The 18,175-nt window shown below is 39.4% G+C and overlaps 1 protein-coding gene across 1 annotated transcript in view; it reads left to right on the top strand.

Annotated features, from left to right (window-relative positions):
- The window catches only part of LOC148346507 (uncharacterized), a 42,117-nt gene extending 28,269 nt beyond the window's left edge, over positions 1 to 13,848 (top strand). Inside the window, exons 98-146 of the mRNA XM_088325653.1 lie at positions 32 to 199; positions 302 to 331; positions 420 to 563; positions 671 to 838; positions 941 to 970; positions 1,059 to 1,202; positions 1,310 to 1,477; positions 1,580 to 1,609; positions 1,699 to 1,842; positions 1,950 to 2,117; positions 2,220 to 2,249; positions 2,338 to 2,481; positions 2,589 to 2,756; positions 2,860 to 2,889; positions 2,979 to 3,122; positions 3,230 to 3,397; positions 3,500 to 3,529; positions 3,618 to 3,761; positions 3,869 to 4,036; positions 4,140 to 4,169; positions 4,259 to 4,402; positions 4,510 to 4,677; positions 4,780 to 4,809; positions 4,898 to 5,041; positions 5,149 to 5,316; positions 5,420 to 5,449; positions 5,539 to 5,682; positions 5,790 to 5,957; positions 6,060 to 6,089; positions 6,182 to 6,325; positions 6,433 to 6,600; positions 6,704 to 6,733; positions 6,825 to 6,968; positions 7,855 to 8,016; positions 8,116 to 8,196; positions 8,307 to 8,336; positions 8,418 to 8,506; positions 8,602 to 8,663; positions 8,839 to 8,963; positions 9,101 to 9,316; positions 9,409 to 9,609; positions 9,903 to 10,037; positions 10,133 to 10,317; positions 10,540 to 10,716; positions 10,801 to 12,177; positions 12,381 to 12,422; positions 12,504 to 12,560; positions 12,643 to 12,703; positions 13,159 to 13,848. Of these exons, the coding sequence (XP_088181779.1) occupies positions 32 to 199; positions 302 to 331; positions 420 to 563; positions 671 to 838; positions 941 to 970; positions 1,059 to 1,202; positions 1,310 to 1,477; positions 1,580 to 1,609; positions 1,699 to 1,842; positions 1,950 to 2,117; positions 2,220 to 2,249; positions 2,338 to 2,481; positions 2,589 to 2,756; positions 2,860 to 2,889; positions 2,979 to 3,122; positions 3,230 to 3,397; positions 3,500 to 3,529; positions 3,618 to 3,761; positions 3,869 to 4,036; positions 4,140 to 4,169; positions 4,259 to 4,402; positions 4,510 to 4,677; positions 4,780 to 4,809; positions 4,898 to 5,041; positions 5,149 to 5,316; positions 5,420 to 5,449; positions 5,539 to 5,682; positions 5,790 to 5,957; positions 6,060 to 6,089; positions 6,182 to 6,325; positions 6,433 to 6,600; positions 6,704 to 6,733; positions 6,825 to 6,968; positions 7,855 to 8,016; positions 8,116 to 8,196; positions 8,307 to 8,336; positions 8,418 to 8,506; positions 8,602 to 8,663; positions 8,839 to 8,963; positions 9,101 to 9,316; positions 9,409 to 9,609; positions 9,903 to 10,037; positions 10,133 to 10,317; positions 10,540 to 10,716; positions 10,801 to 12,177; positions 12,381 to 12,422; positions 12,504 to 12,560; positions 12,643 to 12,703; positions 13,159 to 13,214 (6,818 nt within the window). The 3' untranslated portion in view covers positions 13,215 to 13,848. The remainder of the gene's footprint in view (positions 1 to 31; positions 200 to 301; positions 332 to 419; positions 564 to 670; positions 839 to 940; positions 971 to 1,058; positions 1,203 to 1,309; positions 1,478 to 1,579; positions 1,610 to 1,698; positions 1,843 to 1,949; positions 2,118 to 2,219; positions 2,250 to 2,337; positions 2,482 to 2,588; positions 2,757 to 2,859; positions 2,890 to 2,978; positions 3,123 to 3,229; positions 3,398 to 3,499; positions 3,530 to 3,617; positions 3,762 to 3,868; positions 4,037 to 4,139; positions 4,170 to 4,258; positions 4,403 to 4,509; positions 4,678 to 4,779; positions 4,810 to 4,897; positions 5,042 to 5,148; positions 5,317 to 5,419; positions 5,450 to 5,538; positions 5,683 to 5,789; positions 5,958 to 6,059; positions 6,090 to 6,181; positions 6,326 to 6,432; positions 6,601 to 6,703; positions 6,734 to 6,824; positions 6,969 to 7,854; positions 8,017 to 8,115; positions 8,197 to 8,306; positions 8,337 to 8,417; positions 8,507 to 8,601; positions 8,664 to 8,838; positions 8,964 to 9,100; positions 9,317 to 9,408; positions 9,610 to 9,902; positions 10,038 to 10,132; positions 10,318 to 10,539; positions 10,717 to 10,800; positions 12,178 to 12,380; positions 12,423 to 12,503; positions 12,561 to 12,642; positions 12,704 to 13,158) is intronic.
- Positions 13,849 to 18,175: the final 4,327 nt, after the last annotated feature.

Below are 18,175 nucleotides of genomic sequence, written 5' to 3'. Positions count from 1 at the left end.
CTTATAATGAGTTGGACAAATATCGTTTTAGCTTGTCCTGTTAACTCCACGGGTGGACCAGAGTGTCAATGTGAAGACTCTTTTGCTTTGCCCTGTGACCTCTGTGACACGTACGGTGCATGCAGCAATGACAAAACATTGAACTGTGACTGCATCCATGGAATTCCTCAATCTGGAAAGTTTTGTAGGCCAATCTCAAGTAAGTGCAGCTCCTGAAAAGGTATTTATTCGATGGATTTCATATTTAAGGACTTGGAATTCCACGTATGTAAACTGTTTTTGTCTTTTGTTTTGCTTCCAGCAATTGACTCATGTCCACCAGAGATACAAGGTAGTGTTTGAAATGAAATAAGTGGAGGATTTTTTTTTAAATGGACTTGAAGTAAAATATTTCTCTCTATTGTGATTCTCTGCTTCAGTGGAAATTGTCTTGGTAGTGGACACGCCAACAAAATCTGATACATCACAGATTGTTACTCTACTGAGGGATGCTGTCGATAATGTTTCCCTACCATTCGTGATAGAAGAGGAATTAACGCTGACTAGTTGGAACACGACCACAGGTCAGAGATTTTTAATCGTTTCATCTTCTGGGCAAAAGGTCCTTTGCTCCTTATCTTCAGATCATTAAACATGTTACTTATAATGAGTTGGACAAATATCGTTTTAGCTTGTCCTGTTAACTCCACGGGTGGACCAGAGTGTCAGTGTGAAGACTCTTTTGCTTTGCCCTGTGACATCTGTGACACGTACGGTGCATGCAGCAATGACAAAACATTGAACTGTGACTGCATCCATGGAATTCCTCAATCTGGAAAGTTTTGTAGGCCAATCTCAAGTAAGTGCAGCTCCTGAAAAGGTATTTATTCGATGGATTTCATATTTAAGGACTTGGAATTCCACGTTTGTAAACTGTTTTTGTCTTTTGTTTTGCTTCCAGCAATTGACTCATGTCCACCAGAGATACAAGGTAGTGTTTGAAATGAAATAAGTGGAGGATTTTTTTTTAAATGGACTTGAAGTAAAATATTTCTCTCTATTGTGATTCTCTGCTTCAGTGGAAATTGTCTTGGTAGTGGACACGCCAACAAAATCTGATACATCACAGATTGTTACTCTACTGAGGGATGCTGTCGATAATGTTTCCCTACCATTCGTGATAGAAGAGGAATTAACGCTGACTACTTGGAACACGACCACAGGTCAGAGATTTTTAATCGTTTCATCTTCTGGGCAAAAGGTCCTTTGCTCCTTATCTTCAGATCATTAAACATGTTACTTATAATGAGTTGGACAAATATCGTTTTAGCCTGTCCTGTTAACTCCACGGGTGGACCAGAGTGTCAGTGTGAAGACTCTTTTGCTTTGCCCTGTGACATCTGTGACACGTACGGTGCATGCAGCAATGACAAAACATTGAACTGTGACTGCATCCATGGAATTCTTCAATCTGGAAAGTTTTGTAGGCCAATCTCAAGTAAGTGCAGCTCCTGAAAAGGTATTTATTCGATGGATTTCATATTTAAGGACTTGGAATTCCCCGTTTGTAAACTGTTTTTGTCTTTTGTTTGGGTTCCAGCAATTGACTCATGTCCACCAGAGATACAAGGTAGTGTTTGAAATTAAATAAATGGAGGATATTTTTTTTAAATGGACTTGAAGTAAAATATTTCTGTCTATTGTGATTATCTGCTTCAGTGGAAATTGTCTTGGTAGTAGACACGCCAACAAAATCTGATACATCACAGATTGTTACTCTACTGAGGGATGCTGTCGATAATGTTTCCCTACCATTAGTGATAGAAGAGGAATTAACGCTGACTAGTTGGAACACGACCACAGGTCAGAGATTTTTAATCGTTTCATCTTCTGGGCAAAAGGTCCTTTGCTCCTTATCTTCAGATCATTAAACATGTTACTTATAATGAGTTGGACAAATATCGTTTTAGCTTGTCCTGTTAACTCCACGGGTGGACCAGAGTGTCAGTGTGAAGACTCTTTTGCTTTGCCCTGTGACATCTGTGACACGTACGGTGCATGCAGCAATGACAAAACATTGAACTGTGACTGCATCCATGGAATTCCTCAATCTGGAAAGTTTTGTAGGCCAATCTCAAGTAAGTGCAGCTCCTGAAAAGGTATTTATTCGATGGATTTCATATTTAAGGACTTGGAATTCCACGTTTGTAAACTGTTTTTGTCTTTTGTTTTGCTTCCAGCAATTGACTCATGTCCACCAGAGATACAAGGTAGTGTTTGAAATGAAATAAGTGGAGGATTTTTTTTTAAATGGACTTGAAGTAAAATATTTCTCTCTATTGTGATTCTCTGCTTCAGTGGAAATTGTCTTGGTAGTGGACACGCCAACAAAATCTGATCCATCACAGATTGTTACTCTACTGAGGGATGCTGTCGATAATGTTTCCCTACCATTCGTGATAGAAGAGGAATTAACGCTGACTAGTTGGAACACGACCACAGGTCAGAGATTTTTAATCGTTTCATCTTCTGGGCAAAAGGTCCTTTGCTCCTTATCTTCAGATCATTAAACATGTTACTTATAATGAGTTGGACAAATATCGTTTTAGCTTGTCCTGTTAACTCCACGGGTGGACCAGAGTGTCAGTGTGAAGACTCTTTTGCTTTGCCCTGTGACATCTGTGACACGTACGGTGCATGCAGCAATGACAGAACATTGAACTGTGACTGCATCCATGGAATTCCTCAATCTGGAAAGTTTTGTAGGCCAATCTCAAGTAGGTGCAGCTCCTAAAGAGGAATGTAACGGATGGATTGCATATCATGAAGACCTGGAATTCCCCGTTTGTAAACTGTTTTTGTCTTTTGTTTGGGTTCCAGCAATTGACTCATGTCCACCAGAGATACAAGGTAGTGTTTGAAATTAAATAAGTGGAGGATATTTTTTTTAAATGGACTTGAAGTAAAATATTTCTGTCTATTGTGATTATCTGCTTCAGTGGAAATTGTCTTGGTAGTAGACACGCCAACAAAATCTGATACATCACAGATTGTTACTCTACTGAGGGATGCTGTCGATAATGTTTCCCTACCATTAGTGATAGAAGAGGAATTAACGCTGACTAGTTGGAACACGACCACAGGTCAGAGATTTTTAATCGTTTCATCTTCTGGGCAAAAGGTCCTTTGCTCCTTATCTTCAGATCATTAAACATGTTACTTATAATGAGTTGGACAAATATCGTTTTAGCTTGTCCTGTTAACTCCACGGGTGGACCAGAGTGTCAGTGTGAAGACTCTTTTGCTTTGCCCTGTGACATCTGTGACACGTACGGTGCATGCAGCAATGACAAAACATTGAACTGTGACTGCATCCATGGAATTCCTCAATCTGGAAAGTTTTGTAGGCCAATCTCAAGTAAGTGCAGCTCCTGAAAAGGTATTTATTCGATGGATTTCATATTTAAGGACTTGGAATTCCACGTTTGTAAACTGTTTTTGTCTTTTATTTTGCTTCCAGCAATTGACTCATGTCCACCAGAGATACAAGGTAGTGTTTGAAATGAAATAAGTGGAGGATTTTTTTTTAAATGGACTTGAAGTAAAATATTTCTGTCTATTGTGATTCTCTGCTTCAGTGGAAATTGTCTTGGTAGTGGACACGCCAACAAAATCTGATCCATCACAGATTGTTACTCTACTGAGGGATGCTGTCGATAATGTTTCCCTACCATTCGTGATAGAAGAGGAATTAACGCTGACTAGTTGGAACACGACCACAGGTCAGAGATTTTTAATCGTTTCATTTTCTGGGCAAAAAGTCCTTTGCTCCTTATTTTCAGATCATTAAACATGTTACTAATAATAAGTTGGACAAATATCGTTTTAGCTTGTCCTGTTAACTCCACGGGTGGACCAGAGTGTCAGTGTGAAGACTCTTTTGCTTTGCCCTGTGACATCTGTGACACGTACGGTGCATGCAGCAATGACAGAACATTGAACTGTGACTGCATCCATGGAATTCCTCAATCTGGAAAGTTTTGTAGGCCAATCTCAAGTAGGTGCAGCTCCTAAAGAGGAATGTAACGGATGGATTGCATATCATGAAGACCTGGAATTCCCCGTTTGTAAACTGTTTTTGTCTTTTGTTTGGGTTCCAGCAATTGACTCATGTCCACCAGAGATACAAGGTAGTGTTTGAAATTAAATAAGTGGAGGATATTTTTTTTAAATGGACTTGAAGTAAAATATTTCTGTCTATTGTGATTATCTGCTTCAGTGGAAATTGTCTTGGTAGTAGACACGCCAACAAAATCTGATACATCACAGATTGTTACTCTACTGAGGGATGCTGTCGATAATGTTTCCCTACCATTAGTGATAGAAGAGGAATTAACGCTGACTAGTTGGAACACGACCACAGGTCAGAGATTTTTAATCGTTTCATCTTCTGGGCAAAAGGTCCTTTGCTCCTTATCTTCAGATCATTAAACATGTTACTTATAATGAGTTGGACAAATATCGTTTTAGCTTGTCCTGTTAACTCCACGGGTGGACCAGAGTGTCAGTGTGAAGACTCTTTTGCTTTGCCCTGTGACATCTGTGACACGTACGGTGCATGCAGCAATGACAAAACATTGAACTGTGACTGCATCCATGGAATTCCTCAATCTGGAAAGTTTTGTAGGCCAATCTCAAGTAAGTGCAGCTCCTGAAAAGGTATTTATTCGATGGATTTCATATTTAAGGACTTGGAATTCCACGTTTGTAAACTGTTTTTGTCTTTTATTTTGCTTCCAGCAATTGACTCATGTCCACCAGAGATACAAGGTAGTGTTTGAAATGAAATAAGTGGAGGATTTTTTTTTAAATGGAATTGAAGTAAAATATTTCTGTCTATTGTGATTCTCTGCTTCAGTGGAAATTGTCTTGGTAGTGGACACGCCAACAAAATCTGATCCATCACAGATTGTTACTCTACTGAGGGATGCTGTCGATAATGTTTCCCTACCATTCGTGATAGAAGAGGAATTAACGCTGACTAGTTGGAACACGACCACAGGTCAGAGATTTTTAATCGTTTCATTTTCTGGGCAAAAGGTCCTTTGCTCCTTATTTTCAGATCATTAAACATGTTACTAATAATAAGTTGGACAAATATCGTTTTAGCTTGTCCTGTTAACTCCACGGGTGGACCAGAGTGTCAGTGTGAAGACTCTTTTGCTTTGCCCTGTGACATCTGTGACACGTACGGTGCATGCAGCAATGACAGAACATTGAACTGTGACTGCATCCATGGAATTCCTCAATCTGGAAAGTTTTGTAGGCCAATCTCAAGTAGGTGCAGCTCCTAAAGAGGAATGTAACGGATGGATTGCATATCATGAAGACCTGGAATTCCCCGTTTGTAAACTGTTTTTGTCTTTTGTTTGGGTTCCAGCAATTGACTCATGTCCACCAGAGATACAAGGTAGTGTTTGAAATTAAATAAGTGGAGGATATTTTTTTTAAATGGACTTGAAGTAAAATATTTCTGTCTATTGTGATTATCTGCTTCAGTGGAAATTGTCTTGGTAGTGGACACGCCAACAAAATCTGATACATCACAGATTGTTACTCTACTGAGGGATGCTGTCGATAATGTTTCCCTACCATTAGTGATAGAAGAGGAATTAACGCTGACTAGTTGGAACACGACCACAGGTCAGAGATTTTTAATCGTTTCATCTTCTGGGCAAAAGGTCCTTTGCTCCTTATCTTCAGATCATTAAACATGTTACTTATAATGAGTTGGACAAATATCGTTTTAGCTTGTCCTGTTAACTCCACGGGTGGACCAGAGTGTCAGTGTGAAGACTCTTTTGCTTTGCCCTGTGACATCTGTGACACGTACGGTGCATGCAGCAATGACAAAACATTGAACTGTGACTGCATCCATGGAATTCCTCAATCTGGAAAGTTTTGTAGGCCAATCTCAAGTAAGTGCAGCTCCTGAAAAGGAATCTAGTCGATGGATTTCATATTTAAGGACTCGGAATTCCACGTTTGTAAACTGTTTTTGTCCTTTGTTTTTGTTCCAGCAATTGACTCATGTCCACCACAGTTACAAGGTACTGTTTGAAATTCACTAAGTGGAGGAATTTATTCGAGTGGACTTGGCGTAACATTTTTTCCTGTTTTCTGTGATTCTCCCATGCTTCAGTGGAAATTGTCCTAGTGGTGGACACACCAACAAAATCTGATCCATCACAGATTGTTACTCTACTGAGGGATGCTGTCGATAATGTTTCCCTACCATTAGTGATAGAAGAGGAATTAACGCTGACTAGCTGGAACACGACCACAGGTTAGAGATTTTTAATCGTTTCATCTTCTGGGCAAAAGGTCCTTTGCTCCTTATCTTCAGATCATTAAACATGTTACTAGTAATAAGTTGGACAAATATCGTTTTAGCTTGTCCTGTTAACTCCACGGGTGGACCAGAGTGTCAGTGTGAAGACTCTTTTGCTTGGCCCTGTGACATCTGTGACACGTACGGTGCATGCAGCAATGACAGAACATTGAACTGTGACTGCATCCATGGAATTCCTCAATCGGAACAGTTTTGTAGGCCAATCTCAAGTAAGTGCAGCTCCTAAAGAGGAATGTAGCGGATGGATTGCATATCATGAAGACCTGGAATTCCCCGTTTGTAAACTGTTTTTGTCTTTTGTTTGGGTTCCAGCAATTGACTCATGTCCACCAGAGATACAAGGTAGTGTTTGAAATGAAATAAGTGGAGGATTTTTTTTTTTTAAATGGACTTCAAGTAAAATATTTCTGTCTATTGTGATTCTCTACTTCAGTGGAAATTGTCTTGGTAGTGGACACACCAACAAAATCTGATCCATCACAGATTGTTACTCTACTGAGGGATGCTGTCGATAATGTTTCCCTACCATTAGTGATAGAAGAGGAATTAACGCTGACTAGTTGGAACACGACCACAGGTCAGAGATTTTTAATCGTTTCATCTTCTGGGCAAAAGGTCCTTTGCTCCTTATTTTCAGATCATTAAACATGTTACTAATAATAAGTTGGACAAATATCGTTTTAGCTTGTCCTGTTAACTCCACGGGTGGACCAGAGTGTCAGTGTGAAGACTCTTTTGCTTTGCCCTGTGACATCTGTGACACGTACGGTGCATGCAGCAATGACAGAACATTGAACTGTGACTGCATCCATGGAATTCCTCAATCTGGAAAGTTTTGTAGGCCAATCTCAAGTAAGTGCAACTTCTCAAGAGACATACTGTGGATGGATTGAATATCATGAAGACCTTGATTTTCCTATTTTTCAATGGTCAATATTTGTCTTCTTTTCTTTACAGCAATTGATCCATGCGCACTACAAAGACAAGGTATTGACTTTTTGATAACGGATAAATAACAATGTAAAAAACATTCTTTCAAAGTACCTGGATCAATATTCATTTAAAACACCAACTAATCTCAAATAGATTAAAACCATTTTCTTCTCATGCGCCTTATTTTCTGGACCTTTGAACCAAAAGAGTGACTGACAATGATTTATCTTGTTCAGTGTTTTTTCAGTCACAAATTTCACATTTGATGTACTGATGTTTTTTTTCTCCTTCAAACTATATTTTGTAGTCTTTGTGGATACTGTTCTGAGCATACAAACTTTGATCACCGAACCAACTGAGCTCATAATCCATCTAAGAGAAGCAATGAAAAATATCACATTACCATTCAACATCACTTTGGATGTAATACTGACAAGCTTAACTTTTACCACAGGTAAGGTTGCATTTTATGTTTATAGTTATATTTTTTATCATCTGTATTTTATTTAAGAATATAACCTTTTTTCTAGCTTGCTACCAAGACTTTAATGGAAAAGAACAGTGTCAGTGTGAGGATGCATACGTATGGCCCTGTGACGTCTGTGAAACATACAGTTCATGTAGCAATACCAGTATGGACGGTTGTGACTGCATAAATGAAATTCCTTCTGATGGGCGTCATTGTGAGCTAAGTCAGTGCATATCCTTAGAATCAAACGCAGAGGACATGATTACAATTTTACTTGTTTGCCTGTAATTATCAGTATTTAATGTTCACTCGTCCTCCACAGATGTCAACCTCACTTGTCCACTAACAACAACATTATCACCACCATCAACAACAATAACAGGAACACCACCAACAACAGAAAGTAATGTATATATATTGATTGGTATATACACATTTGCTATTATATCTTGGAAAACTTGATTTGCAACGTTCAAGGACTAGTTTACCCTTTCTTTTCATTTAACCCTATAGGTTTGACAACACAAATTCCATCGATAGATGGTAAATAAGTAATACATAACATTTATTCATGCTGAAATAGTGTACCAATTTGAGGTTAAGAGCTTTTTATTTGCATTTTAGTGAGATCATTATCATTTACGCTTGAGCTTGACTTCGATGAATCTTACAACGATGAAAACAACGGTGTTTACCAGAGATGTTTGTTGTCTGTAAGTAAACGCTTGTAATTTTAAAGAGTGATAGCGAGTATTTCGTGTATGTGTTGTTGAACACAGCGGTTTGGTCTGATCACTATCTTGTACAGATTGAAACACAATCAAGGATCCACATCCCGGGACTACTATCGTCAGAGCTTTTGGGCTTCAGGTAGATTTAATTATTTAATTTGCACATGCTTGAACTTTGTTCAATGAGTTAAATTACTTATCCTACCATTGTATATAATTTAGCTAAACGCTATCCAGTCGTGTGAATTCAAACTAAAGACATTTCTGCATCATTATGACAAATGTTTAACCTGTATTATATCGGTTTTAACCAGGAATGGTAGCACCATCACCGACTTTGAAATTACTGCAAATACTTCAATAAAAGACCCAGATGTTGAAGCACTCCTAGCAGCAATATTGAGTGATCTGAGAAATTCGTTTCCAATACAGTTTGAGAGTAAGTACGTTTAACAATGGATTCATACTAGCGCCGTACAGAAATGTCAATGTTCCCCGCACCATCTCATGTATTTGTCTTGAAAATCTCCAGAATAATAGTTGTGCACATTTTATATATTTTTTTCACCCTCTAAGGTAGGAGACCCCTAATATTTGTACCACCTGATGTATTCTTTAACGACATTGTAAATGTGACGTGTGGCCCACCACCAAAGGACCTAAACTTTCGTATCACCAGATCTGAATGGACACTAGATGGAGTTTTGATAATTGAAGACATCCGGCACAACTTTTCACAAGCTGATGGTGCGGAAACGCTTACCATCAAAAATTTATTTTTTACTGACAATGGTAAGAAACATTTCAAGCGCTGTAAATGTCGCAATTTGGGTAAAAAACAACTGAAGTAGAGTCTTACTTTGATTCACCCAATTTTGTTCCAGGACGCTATCAATGCAAGCTCTTTGATGGGGATTCAAGTTATCTGCAGGACTCTAATGAATCATTCAGGCTTTTGGAAACACCCACAATCAACATTGTTCCAATCCAAAACCAAATGTTTTGTGTAGTTGGGAGGCAAGTACTATTACAGTGCTTTGTCCAGGACCCTTACCAAGTGATGTTTAAGGATGCCCCAGATACAGGTAAAAAAAACAAATCAAATTGATATAAATGCAATATAAATTCCAGATCCAGGGTGTATTCTGAAAATATTATAACCCTAGCCAAACTGACAGTTGCTAAGATGTGTAATCTGTTGGGGAGATCTTGTCACGGAACAAACACAAGATATAGAAAAACTATAAAACCAATCGGACAACATTTAGTGCTAAGAAATTCTTGTTTCCGTTTCCCCAAATAAGGAATATTCAAAGCTAAACTCTAACTTATTATTTTTTTACTTGGAAAATGATGTGTTCTCTTTGTATTTAATTAGAAAGAGGCTCTGCAATCCAACAATTGAGAACACTCACACAGGAAGACTGCAATAACCCTGATTTAATCATCACTTGTGAGGTGATTGAATTTACTCAATTTACGCGAGCCATATCATTGCGGTTCATCAGTGAAGGTTAGTATTTGGACCAGCATTTCCACACATTTATTATTATTTCACTATTTATTGTTCTATCATCAAGAGGTGCTGTACATGAATTGTCTTTCCAGGTGAATTTACATGTGTTGATGATCCTGAATTTGGAAATGGATTTTTAAATGACGAGGGTATAGCTTCTTGTGAAATAAACGATGTGGGGGTGAAGACTGCCACATGCAGAATCAGTGGAGAATGGGAAAATAGAGAAGATAACTGCACCCTTCAGAGAATTGCTCAAATTCTCCTTCTATCTGAGGTGAGGTTGTCGGCTTTAGTGAGGTTCACATAATTTAACATTTTTGGAAGGTTTGAGTAACTGATGATAAACTACTCATTATGTTGATACACCACAAAATGTTTGACAGAACAGAATATTTTTGTCTTAGGTGAATTAATTTAATATTATAGAAACATTGTGTTATAGGATGAAACATTGAGCTACTGCTTTATTGTAAAACGGTTTTTCCTCTCTCTGTAGTCTTTGGATGAAAACCTTTTGGTGGATTTCCTGGAGGAACTTGCTAACACTACTAGAGAACTGAGTGAGGAAGTGACTCAATCTCCTAACAACATTAAAGCCATTGTTAGAATCCTTCAGAATGTGGCCAACCTTGTGACAACATTTCTTATTACTATAACTGAAGACTCTATGGAGGTAAATGTGTTGGTGTTGTTACATCTAACCACTCCATTGGTGTTAGGACAAGTGTTAACTGCCTGTTTTCCCCCTATTCTTTAGAATGTCCTTTTAGTTGCTGAAGTGCTTACAAGAGATGCTGCAAGAGAATCATGGGAGACTCTTAATCTTCAAGCTCTTATAGATTCTATTGAAGCAAGAACCGTCACTCCCAGAAATTCAAGCATCAGCTCATTACTCTTGTTTTCTCTAGAGGGTATAACAAGTAGACTTGTCAATGACACTGTGGACATTGAAACACCTTTAATTATCTTAAACAAAACAATGTTCACCAATAATTTCAACCAGGATTTCAATTCTACGGTGGAGATTAATATACAGGAGGCGAATGGAGCAACAACTCTCACGGTGATAACATTTGAATCCTTGGATAATGTACTTCCTCCAAGAGATGAGAGAAACAATTCAGGCAGAGTCATCAACGGGAGAGTCGTACTTGTACAGTCTGACACCATCGTCAACAATGTCACTTTTACTTTTGACATCCTAAACGACACATTGGGAAACCCGCAGTGTGTGTTCTGGAACTTTTCCCTATTTAACAGACTCGGAGGATGGGATGATGAAGGCTGCGAGTTGGTTGCCAGAGATGATGAAAAAGTCACATGCCTGTGTGACCATCTGACCTCCTTTTCGATACTAATGTCACCGAATACTCCGAATAGCCGTGTGTTGGATTTCATAACCTACATTGGCGTTGGCATTTCTATGGCATCCTTAGTTATATGCCTCATTATTGAGGCAGTTATATGGAACAAAGTTCGAAAGAGCAACACATCCCACTTGCGACATGTTTCCATTGTTAACATTGCCGTATCTCTACTGATTGCAAACATTTGGTTTATTATAGGTGCAAGTATTTCTGAAGGAGAGAAAAGGAACCCAGATGCATGCACTGCTGCTACCTTTTTCATCCATTTATTTTACCTAGCCCTATTTTTCTGGATGTTGGCATCAGCTATGTTGCTATTCTACCGCTCAGTTAATGTATTTGGTGGAGGACTTTCGAAAAACACAATGTTAGCAATAGGATACTCTCTTGGATATGGCGCCCCATTGCTTATCACAGTCATAACAATCGCCGTTACTGCACCGAACAATGCTTACATTCGAGAAAATGTGATCTGCTGGCTCAATTGGGAAAAGTCAAGAGCACTGCTAGCATTTGTAATCCCGGCACTACTCATTGTGTTTATAAACATTGTAATCCTAATTGTGGTGGTAGTTAAAATATTGCAGAGTCGCGGGATGGCCAGCAATGCACAAGACGATGAGAAGTATGTCCTGACCGTCATTATAAGGAGCTTAGCCATCCTCACACCCTTTTTTGGAATAACATGGGGGCTTGGAGTTGGAATTTTGATTGACCCCACTAACTTTGGAATCCACGTTGCCTTTGCATTCTTCAATTCTCTGCAGGTTGGATTTGATATCATTTTGTATGTTTTATTTTTAAAGTGTCTTTTACAGTGTTATTTCTTTCAATACAAAATCCTATTGAATGAAGCAAAATATAAGCTAGCCTCTGCCAGGTCAAAATGTTATCAAATTGTGCAAAATAATAGGTCATTATTATGAAAAATTCTGAATTGTTCATCATTGTTCTTTTCTTATTGTCACAGGGTTTTTTCATATTGGTTTTTGGAACTCTATTAGACAGAAAGGTATGTGGCACAAACACAAAAAAACAACAAAATAACCATCCCACATATGTGGGATAAAATTCAAAGATCAATTTTTTTCAGGTTCGGTCAGAAATTTCAGTGTTCAGATCGTCTCAACTTTCTGGGAGTGGGACAAGGGTGAGGAGACAACACATCTACAGAAATCTCAAAAATATCTTCTTCAATAAATGTAATGATTTGGTTTTGTCAAAACTTTCAGACGACGAGTACCGGAACCTCATCAAGTGGATGGCAGATTTTTAGAAACCTTGGAAGAAGAGGTAGTGTGCACAGTGCAGTATGCATTACATTGCAAGCCGCAGTTTGTGTTAGGGAGTTTAACAATATTTTAATATTAGTATGAAGTGCAAATGCAAAATAGCAAAACCAACAAATACATTTTTTAAATCTCATGTAAAAGGCAGGAATAATGGCAAACAAATTAGACTCACCATTGCAGTTCATCTGGCATCTGGCATTAGTTGTTGAGTTGTCGATGTTTAGTATCCAACATGTCTGGGATTGTATGGGATTCTTTCGTTTTCATTTTTGAAGGAAAAACACTTTGATCGAATGCTGACCCATCTCTTCTCTTCTTTGTACATATTTCAACTGTAAAGGCCAATAAAAACAAAAACAAAAAAAATAACGCTAAGCATGGAAAATTCAACAACGCAACAGATAACAGAAACCAAGAATCATTCAAAAACTGAAACATGTTTCTTGTGTCTTTCAGGTGGTAACAACCTGTCATCTGATGTTTCTTCATCATCTCAGGCGATCAACACTTGATATCAGTAGCAAGCCCTTCCGCTCAGGCTGAAATCAAAACAAAGTTTCATAGAATGTATAAAGAACTGGGGTTCTATCAAGTGTTGCTATTTGGGTCTGACAAACAGTTCTATAACTTTGTAGTTTTATTAAAGCACCAGTATATATATATATATATATATATATATATATATATATATTTGTATAGACAAGTATTTTGGTATGAAGAAAAACACTAATAAAGTATCTTTATACACAGGTATTTTAGTATGAAAAAAAATGTGTATTACTTCCAAATATGTATTCCCTTGTCTTTTTTCTGCCAATGCTCTTGTTGCTATTGATGCCAGGATGGTGCAGTGTAGATTTGTTGTTCTCTACAAACACCAGGATGGACATAGGATCCAACAAGATGAGACCGAAACAGCAGCATGGAGCCCAAATCCCTCCAAAAGTGCCACATTGGTTCTGGTTGGCTGTGGCAGTTGCAATTGCCAAACTGCAAATATGTAATGATACTGCATACAAATACCTAATTACACATATGCGCACACCCTGGCACAACCTACCATCCCAAATACATTCCATTTTCATGAAATCTCTCATTATGAGCAATGTTTTCGAAAAGCAAACCTGAATAAAAAGAGTAATCTAAGGCAGTGTTTTTCAACCCTTTTTGAACAAAGGTACACTTTTATTTAAAAAAAAGTTCAGAGGCACACTGTCCGTCGAAAATGTTTGAAAATGAAGTAATGTCAAATATTTCACTGTACCACCTCATAAGCAGATCAGGGATGTGATTTGACCAAAGTGAAATTATCTGAAAATTAGCGGGGGGGGGGGGGGGGGGGTGATTGCTAGCTGGGGGGGGGGGGGGGGGGAACCAGGTAGGACCAGGGCAGTGCCCTGGTGGGGGGAAAAGTGGGGCGAAGCCCCCCCCCGGAGCTCATGGGTTTTTTTAAGTACTTTCAATGCACTCAGATGACAAAGAAATAGACAAGACAACAGCATAAATTTTCAATGTATATTGAACTATCCCATATAAAATTACAGTTTAAGTCAACTCAAAATCAGTCACATTAAAAAACATTTCCCCAACGCCACTATCTTAATTGTAAAGAAGATGTTTCCAGTGGCAAGGGAGACCCTAGACGACCGGCATCTTTCTACAACTGCAGGCGGCTAACGGGATCCAGGTCTGTAGGAAACCGCCTCAAAGCGTGCCGCCACCAGCTTTTGGGATCACTCTTAGTCTGGACTCTACCCTTCGACCTGTTCGGCTTGGGTAACCCTACCAGGAGTACGAGACTCCCGCCGACATAGCTCTGGGGGTCATGGAGACGCGCAAAGTGCCCCACCACGATAAGGTGGTGATCCGTCGGGACACAGCTAAATCCATTCACATGACCCAAACACTACTTCCTCCTAGACTTCATTGCTTTGGAATGGGTCTTTCTAGCCTGCTTCTGTGCAGCTTTGATGGTTCTTCTTGAGGCAGCCTTGCTCATTTGGGTGTCCTGTTTCACAGCAAGTTCTGTTCGTTTTGCAGACAACATAGCTGCTTCTGCATCCTTCTCCTCCCTGTACCTTTTGGAGGATGTCCTCAGATTTAGGCACAGTATGGACTGCACAGGATCCATCAGAATGTCTTTCCTTCCAAAATGGCTGACAGAGGTGGTATTTCTTGCTCTTAGGGCATATTTTACAGTCTGGATAGAACTGTATGTGGCTATGTCCATTCTGCATGCTTTGGGGTTCAGGACATCACCCATGACACTAAAAGCCCCCTCTACTTGCGGCCCATGGAAGCAACTCATGAGAGCCTTCACCATCTTGGCCAGGGTTGGGTATCTTCCAACAGCAAAGACTTGGGCCCACCAACGATCCAGTGCAATTGCCTTCCCCTCTGAGTCCAAAGGTGTTGGCAACTCACTGTCCAACTGGTATTCTCTCACCTCGAGATCATAGTTCCCCAGCTCTGACTCATCAAGGACATTGGTGACCAACGACGACAGCTTCTTCAGTTGGTTTAAAGTTGAGCTGTGTCCTCTGGCAAGTGGGTCAATGGCAGAGGCTGCTCTCAGAAGCTTGCTGTTCATGGGCAACTTTTTCTGAAGGTACAGACCACATGCCAGATATGCTGCCTTGGCTTTGGCTTTGAACTTGAACACAACTGACGACTTGTAAGAAGAATCCATCAGTTTGCTGGTGACACCACCATAGAAAATATCATTTTCTCGGAGTTGGTTGGCTTTGTTGTTCAGTTCAATTTCTGTCAGTTTACAGCCTTGAAGGGACTCTGGCTTTAGGAAACAGGACAAGAACTTCTTGAAGAAGGACACTTGCTTGTCGTTCAGCTTGTGGATCATTGGCGTTTTCGTCTCAAAGGTGATCACATAGTTCTTCAGCAAGGGCAGAACTGCTGTGTACAGGTTGAGGGTGAGAAGCGTATCCAATCTTGTGAAGAATATCTTCTCATAGATCCTCTGCTTCCTCTTCCTTCCTTCCTCAGTCATGTTCTTTTGGCCTAAAGCTGATTGTATGTCTTTGAGTTTGGCTTTGACTTCTCTTGAAAGATCCTTCTTGTGGTAGATGGCCATGATGGTGGGAAGATAGAGTTCTTTATCTCCTCTGCCAAGAAATGCATAGTAGAAGATGGTAAAGACATCCATGAGGCGTAAGGTGGACTTTGAAACATTATAGTTTGAAAGCCATCGATGGCTGACAAATTAATAATTTATTTCTTTAATAGCAGCGTATCCAAGTATTTGATAAATGAAAGTACAATAAGTATAGGCCCTACAGTAAAGTGTTGGTGTAATGTACACATGAAAATCTATTATTGTAATTGTTAAATATTTATGGCCATTTTTATTACGTTATAATATTTTCGAAAAAAATGGGAAAACTGTCAAATAAATTTGAAAAGTTTACCACCTACCTCAAAATTCACGACTCTATCAGCAACTGGTACAGGTTGTTGGGGTGGATCACGTCTCTTTATTACCGCTTCCGATTGTGATGTCAATAAGGGATGGAGGCCGTAAAGTTTTGGAGTTTTCGTTTGGGCACCGAAACTTCCAGCGATGGAATAATTTGTCGTTCTTGACTGGAGTTCTTTCACGTGTTTTTTGCTCTTTGCGTGACTTTCAAGAGCTTTGAAACCTCTCCCACCATAGTCGATGGTATCATGACACCAAATGCAAAGTGCTTTCCCGGCACGATCGATCTTCCGAATAAAGTCATTGAACAAATTCGTCACAGTCTTCTTTCCAACATTCGTAGATAATTCCTTCTCCAACCAGTCCCATCGAAACTTGTTTTTTACAATCTTATCAATTTCTTTAGCTCGCGGAGCATCTTTGCGTTCGATCACGGACATCTTTCTTTAAACACCCGGCAAAAACGTGTGAGAAATGAACAATGGCACACTCCTATAACAAGCGCGTTTATTGGTCAACACGAGACTTCAACCAATCGCAAGTACGTTTCATTTCAGTTACGGAAACACTCAAATGGCATGCTGTCGAGACGAAATCGTTTTTTTTTACCAATTAAAACACCGGAAATTTTAAAATTTTATTTTTGGAGATAAAAAAAGCGGAATTCCGCGAATTAGCGGAAAAATCACATCCCTGGCAGATTAAAGAAATAAAAATAAGAAAATAATACTTAAAATAAAAAAGAATGATGTGCTTTATTTATGTCTTTATTTTTTACACTGCAATCTTAAACCGCTTTGTTAAACAAATTAAGATACCAAATGTACTGTGCTACCTCATGAGCAGATTATTAGTATATGAAAAGTATATAAAAAATCTACTGCCACCTACTGCTATGGATGACTATTACAGTTTCTCATCTGAAGATAGCAAAAATACTGAATAAATGCCTGATTTTTTTGGAAAGATACAATTGGGCGAATTTCAGCAGCACACTAGACAAGGTCTCACGGCACAATAGTGTGCCCCGGCACACTGGTTGAAAAACACTTGTATAAGGGGTTATTTGTTCTTTTGTTTTACCCCCTTTGAGACTCTTTGTGATTAAGGGCTATACAAATAAAAATGACTTAACTTGACTTGACTCCGCATAAAGACCAATAGTAATGTTGCATTTTTCCTTGGACCTTTTCAGATAACACGGATGTTTATATCTTTTATTAAGACTGACAGTGTCAGGACCAGCACAAAAAGGTAGACCCACTCGCGTAACGTTTACCACAAGTTTTATTGAAAGAAAGAGGAAGGGCTACGCCCACGATCCAGTATTCACTGGACGCGGGAAGCAAGTTGCTCTCGCCTTCAGATTGTGATCCAAACACGGAAGTGGATCTTCCGTAGCGAGCGATGGCGGTGTCAGGAACGGAAAAACTGGTCGGTAGCCAGGACTGTGAGAGCAAAGCGTGGTCGGGGTAGGAAACGAGTCATAAGCCAGGACGAGAGAGTAGACGTAGTCGGGATCAAAAATGGGTCCTAAGCCGGGACGGCAGAGCAGTTGGGTCAGGATCAAAACAGGTCGTAGCCGGAGACAAACAGGAGAAAATACAGGACAGGCGTGAGTCAGGGTCGAAAAAGGCTTGCTTTGTATACACAGAGGTTCGCAGACGGACTGACAAAAGGGGACAGACAGGAGTGGGTACAAGTACTGATCGGAAGCCAATCAGAGTCCGAGGCACTTGGCGCCAAAGGAGCCGGCACAGGTGATTCACATTGGTAATCATGACAGACAGTGAGAGGGTTTTTCCTGTTGTTTGACATTATGGGAAATTTTCTATTCTTGAAATTTCTAGTATCATAGAATTGTTGCTAAAAAAGCCAAAACCAACATCAACTGTTGTTGAATGGCCTGGTTTATTTTTAACCACAAATCTCTTTGCTGCAACAGATTTCCAGCCATTCCTTTCGAGCAGCAAGTATTACAATTGTTTATGACCTGTTGCTTAGCATTTCGCATGGCTTCTTTATACCACCGGACTTCAC

This window comes from Urocampus carinirostris, chromosome 20 (genome assembly GCF_059441175.1).
Source record: "Urocampus carinirostris isolate Australia breed hairy pipefish chromosome 20, RoL_Ucar_1.0, whole genome shotgun sequence".
Classification (NCBI taxonomy): domain Eukaryota; kingdom Metazoa; phylum Chordata; class Actinopteri; order Syngnathiformes; family Syngnathidae; genus Urocampus; species Urocampus carinirostris.
The sequence above is the reverse complement of the archived record's forward strand: the minus strand, read 5'-3'. Positions and strand labels throughout refer to the sequence as shown.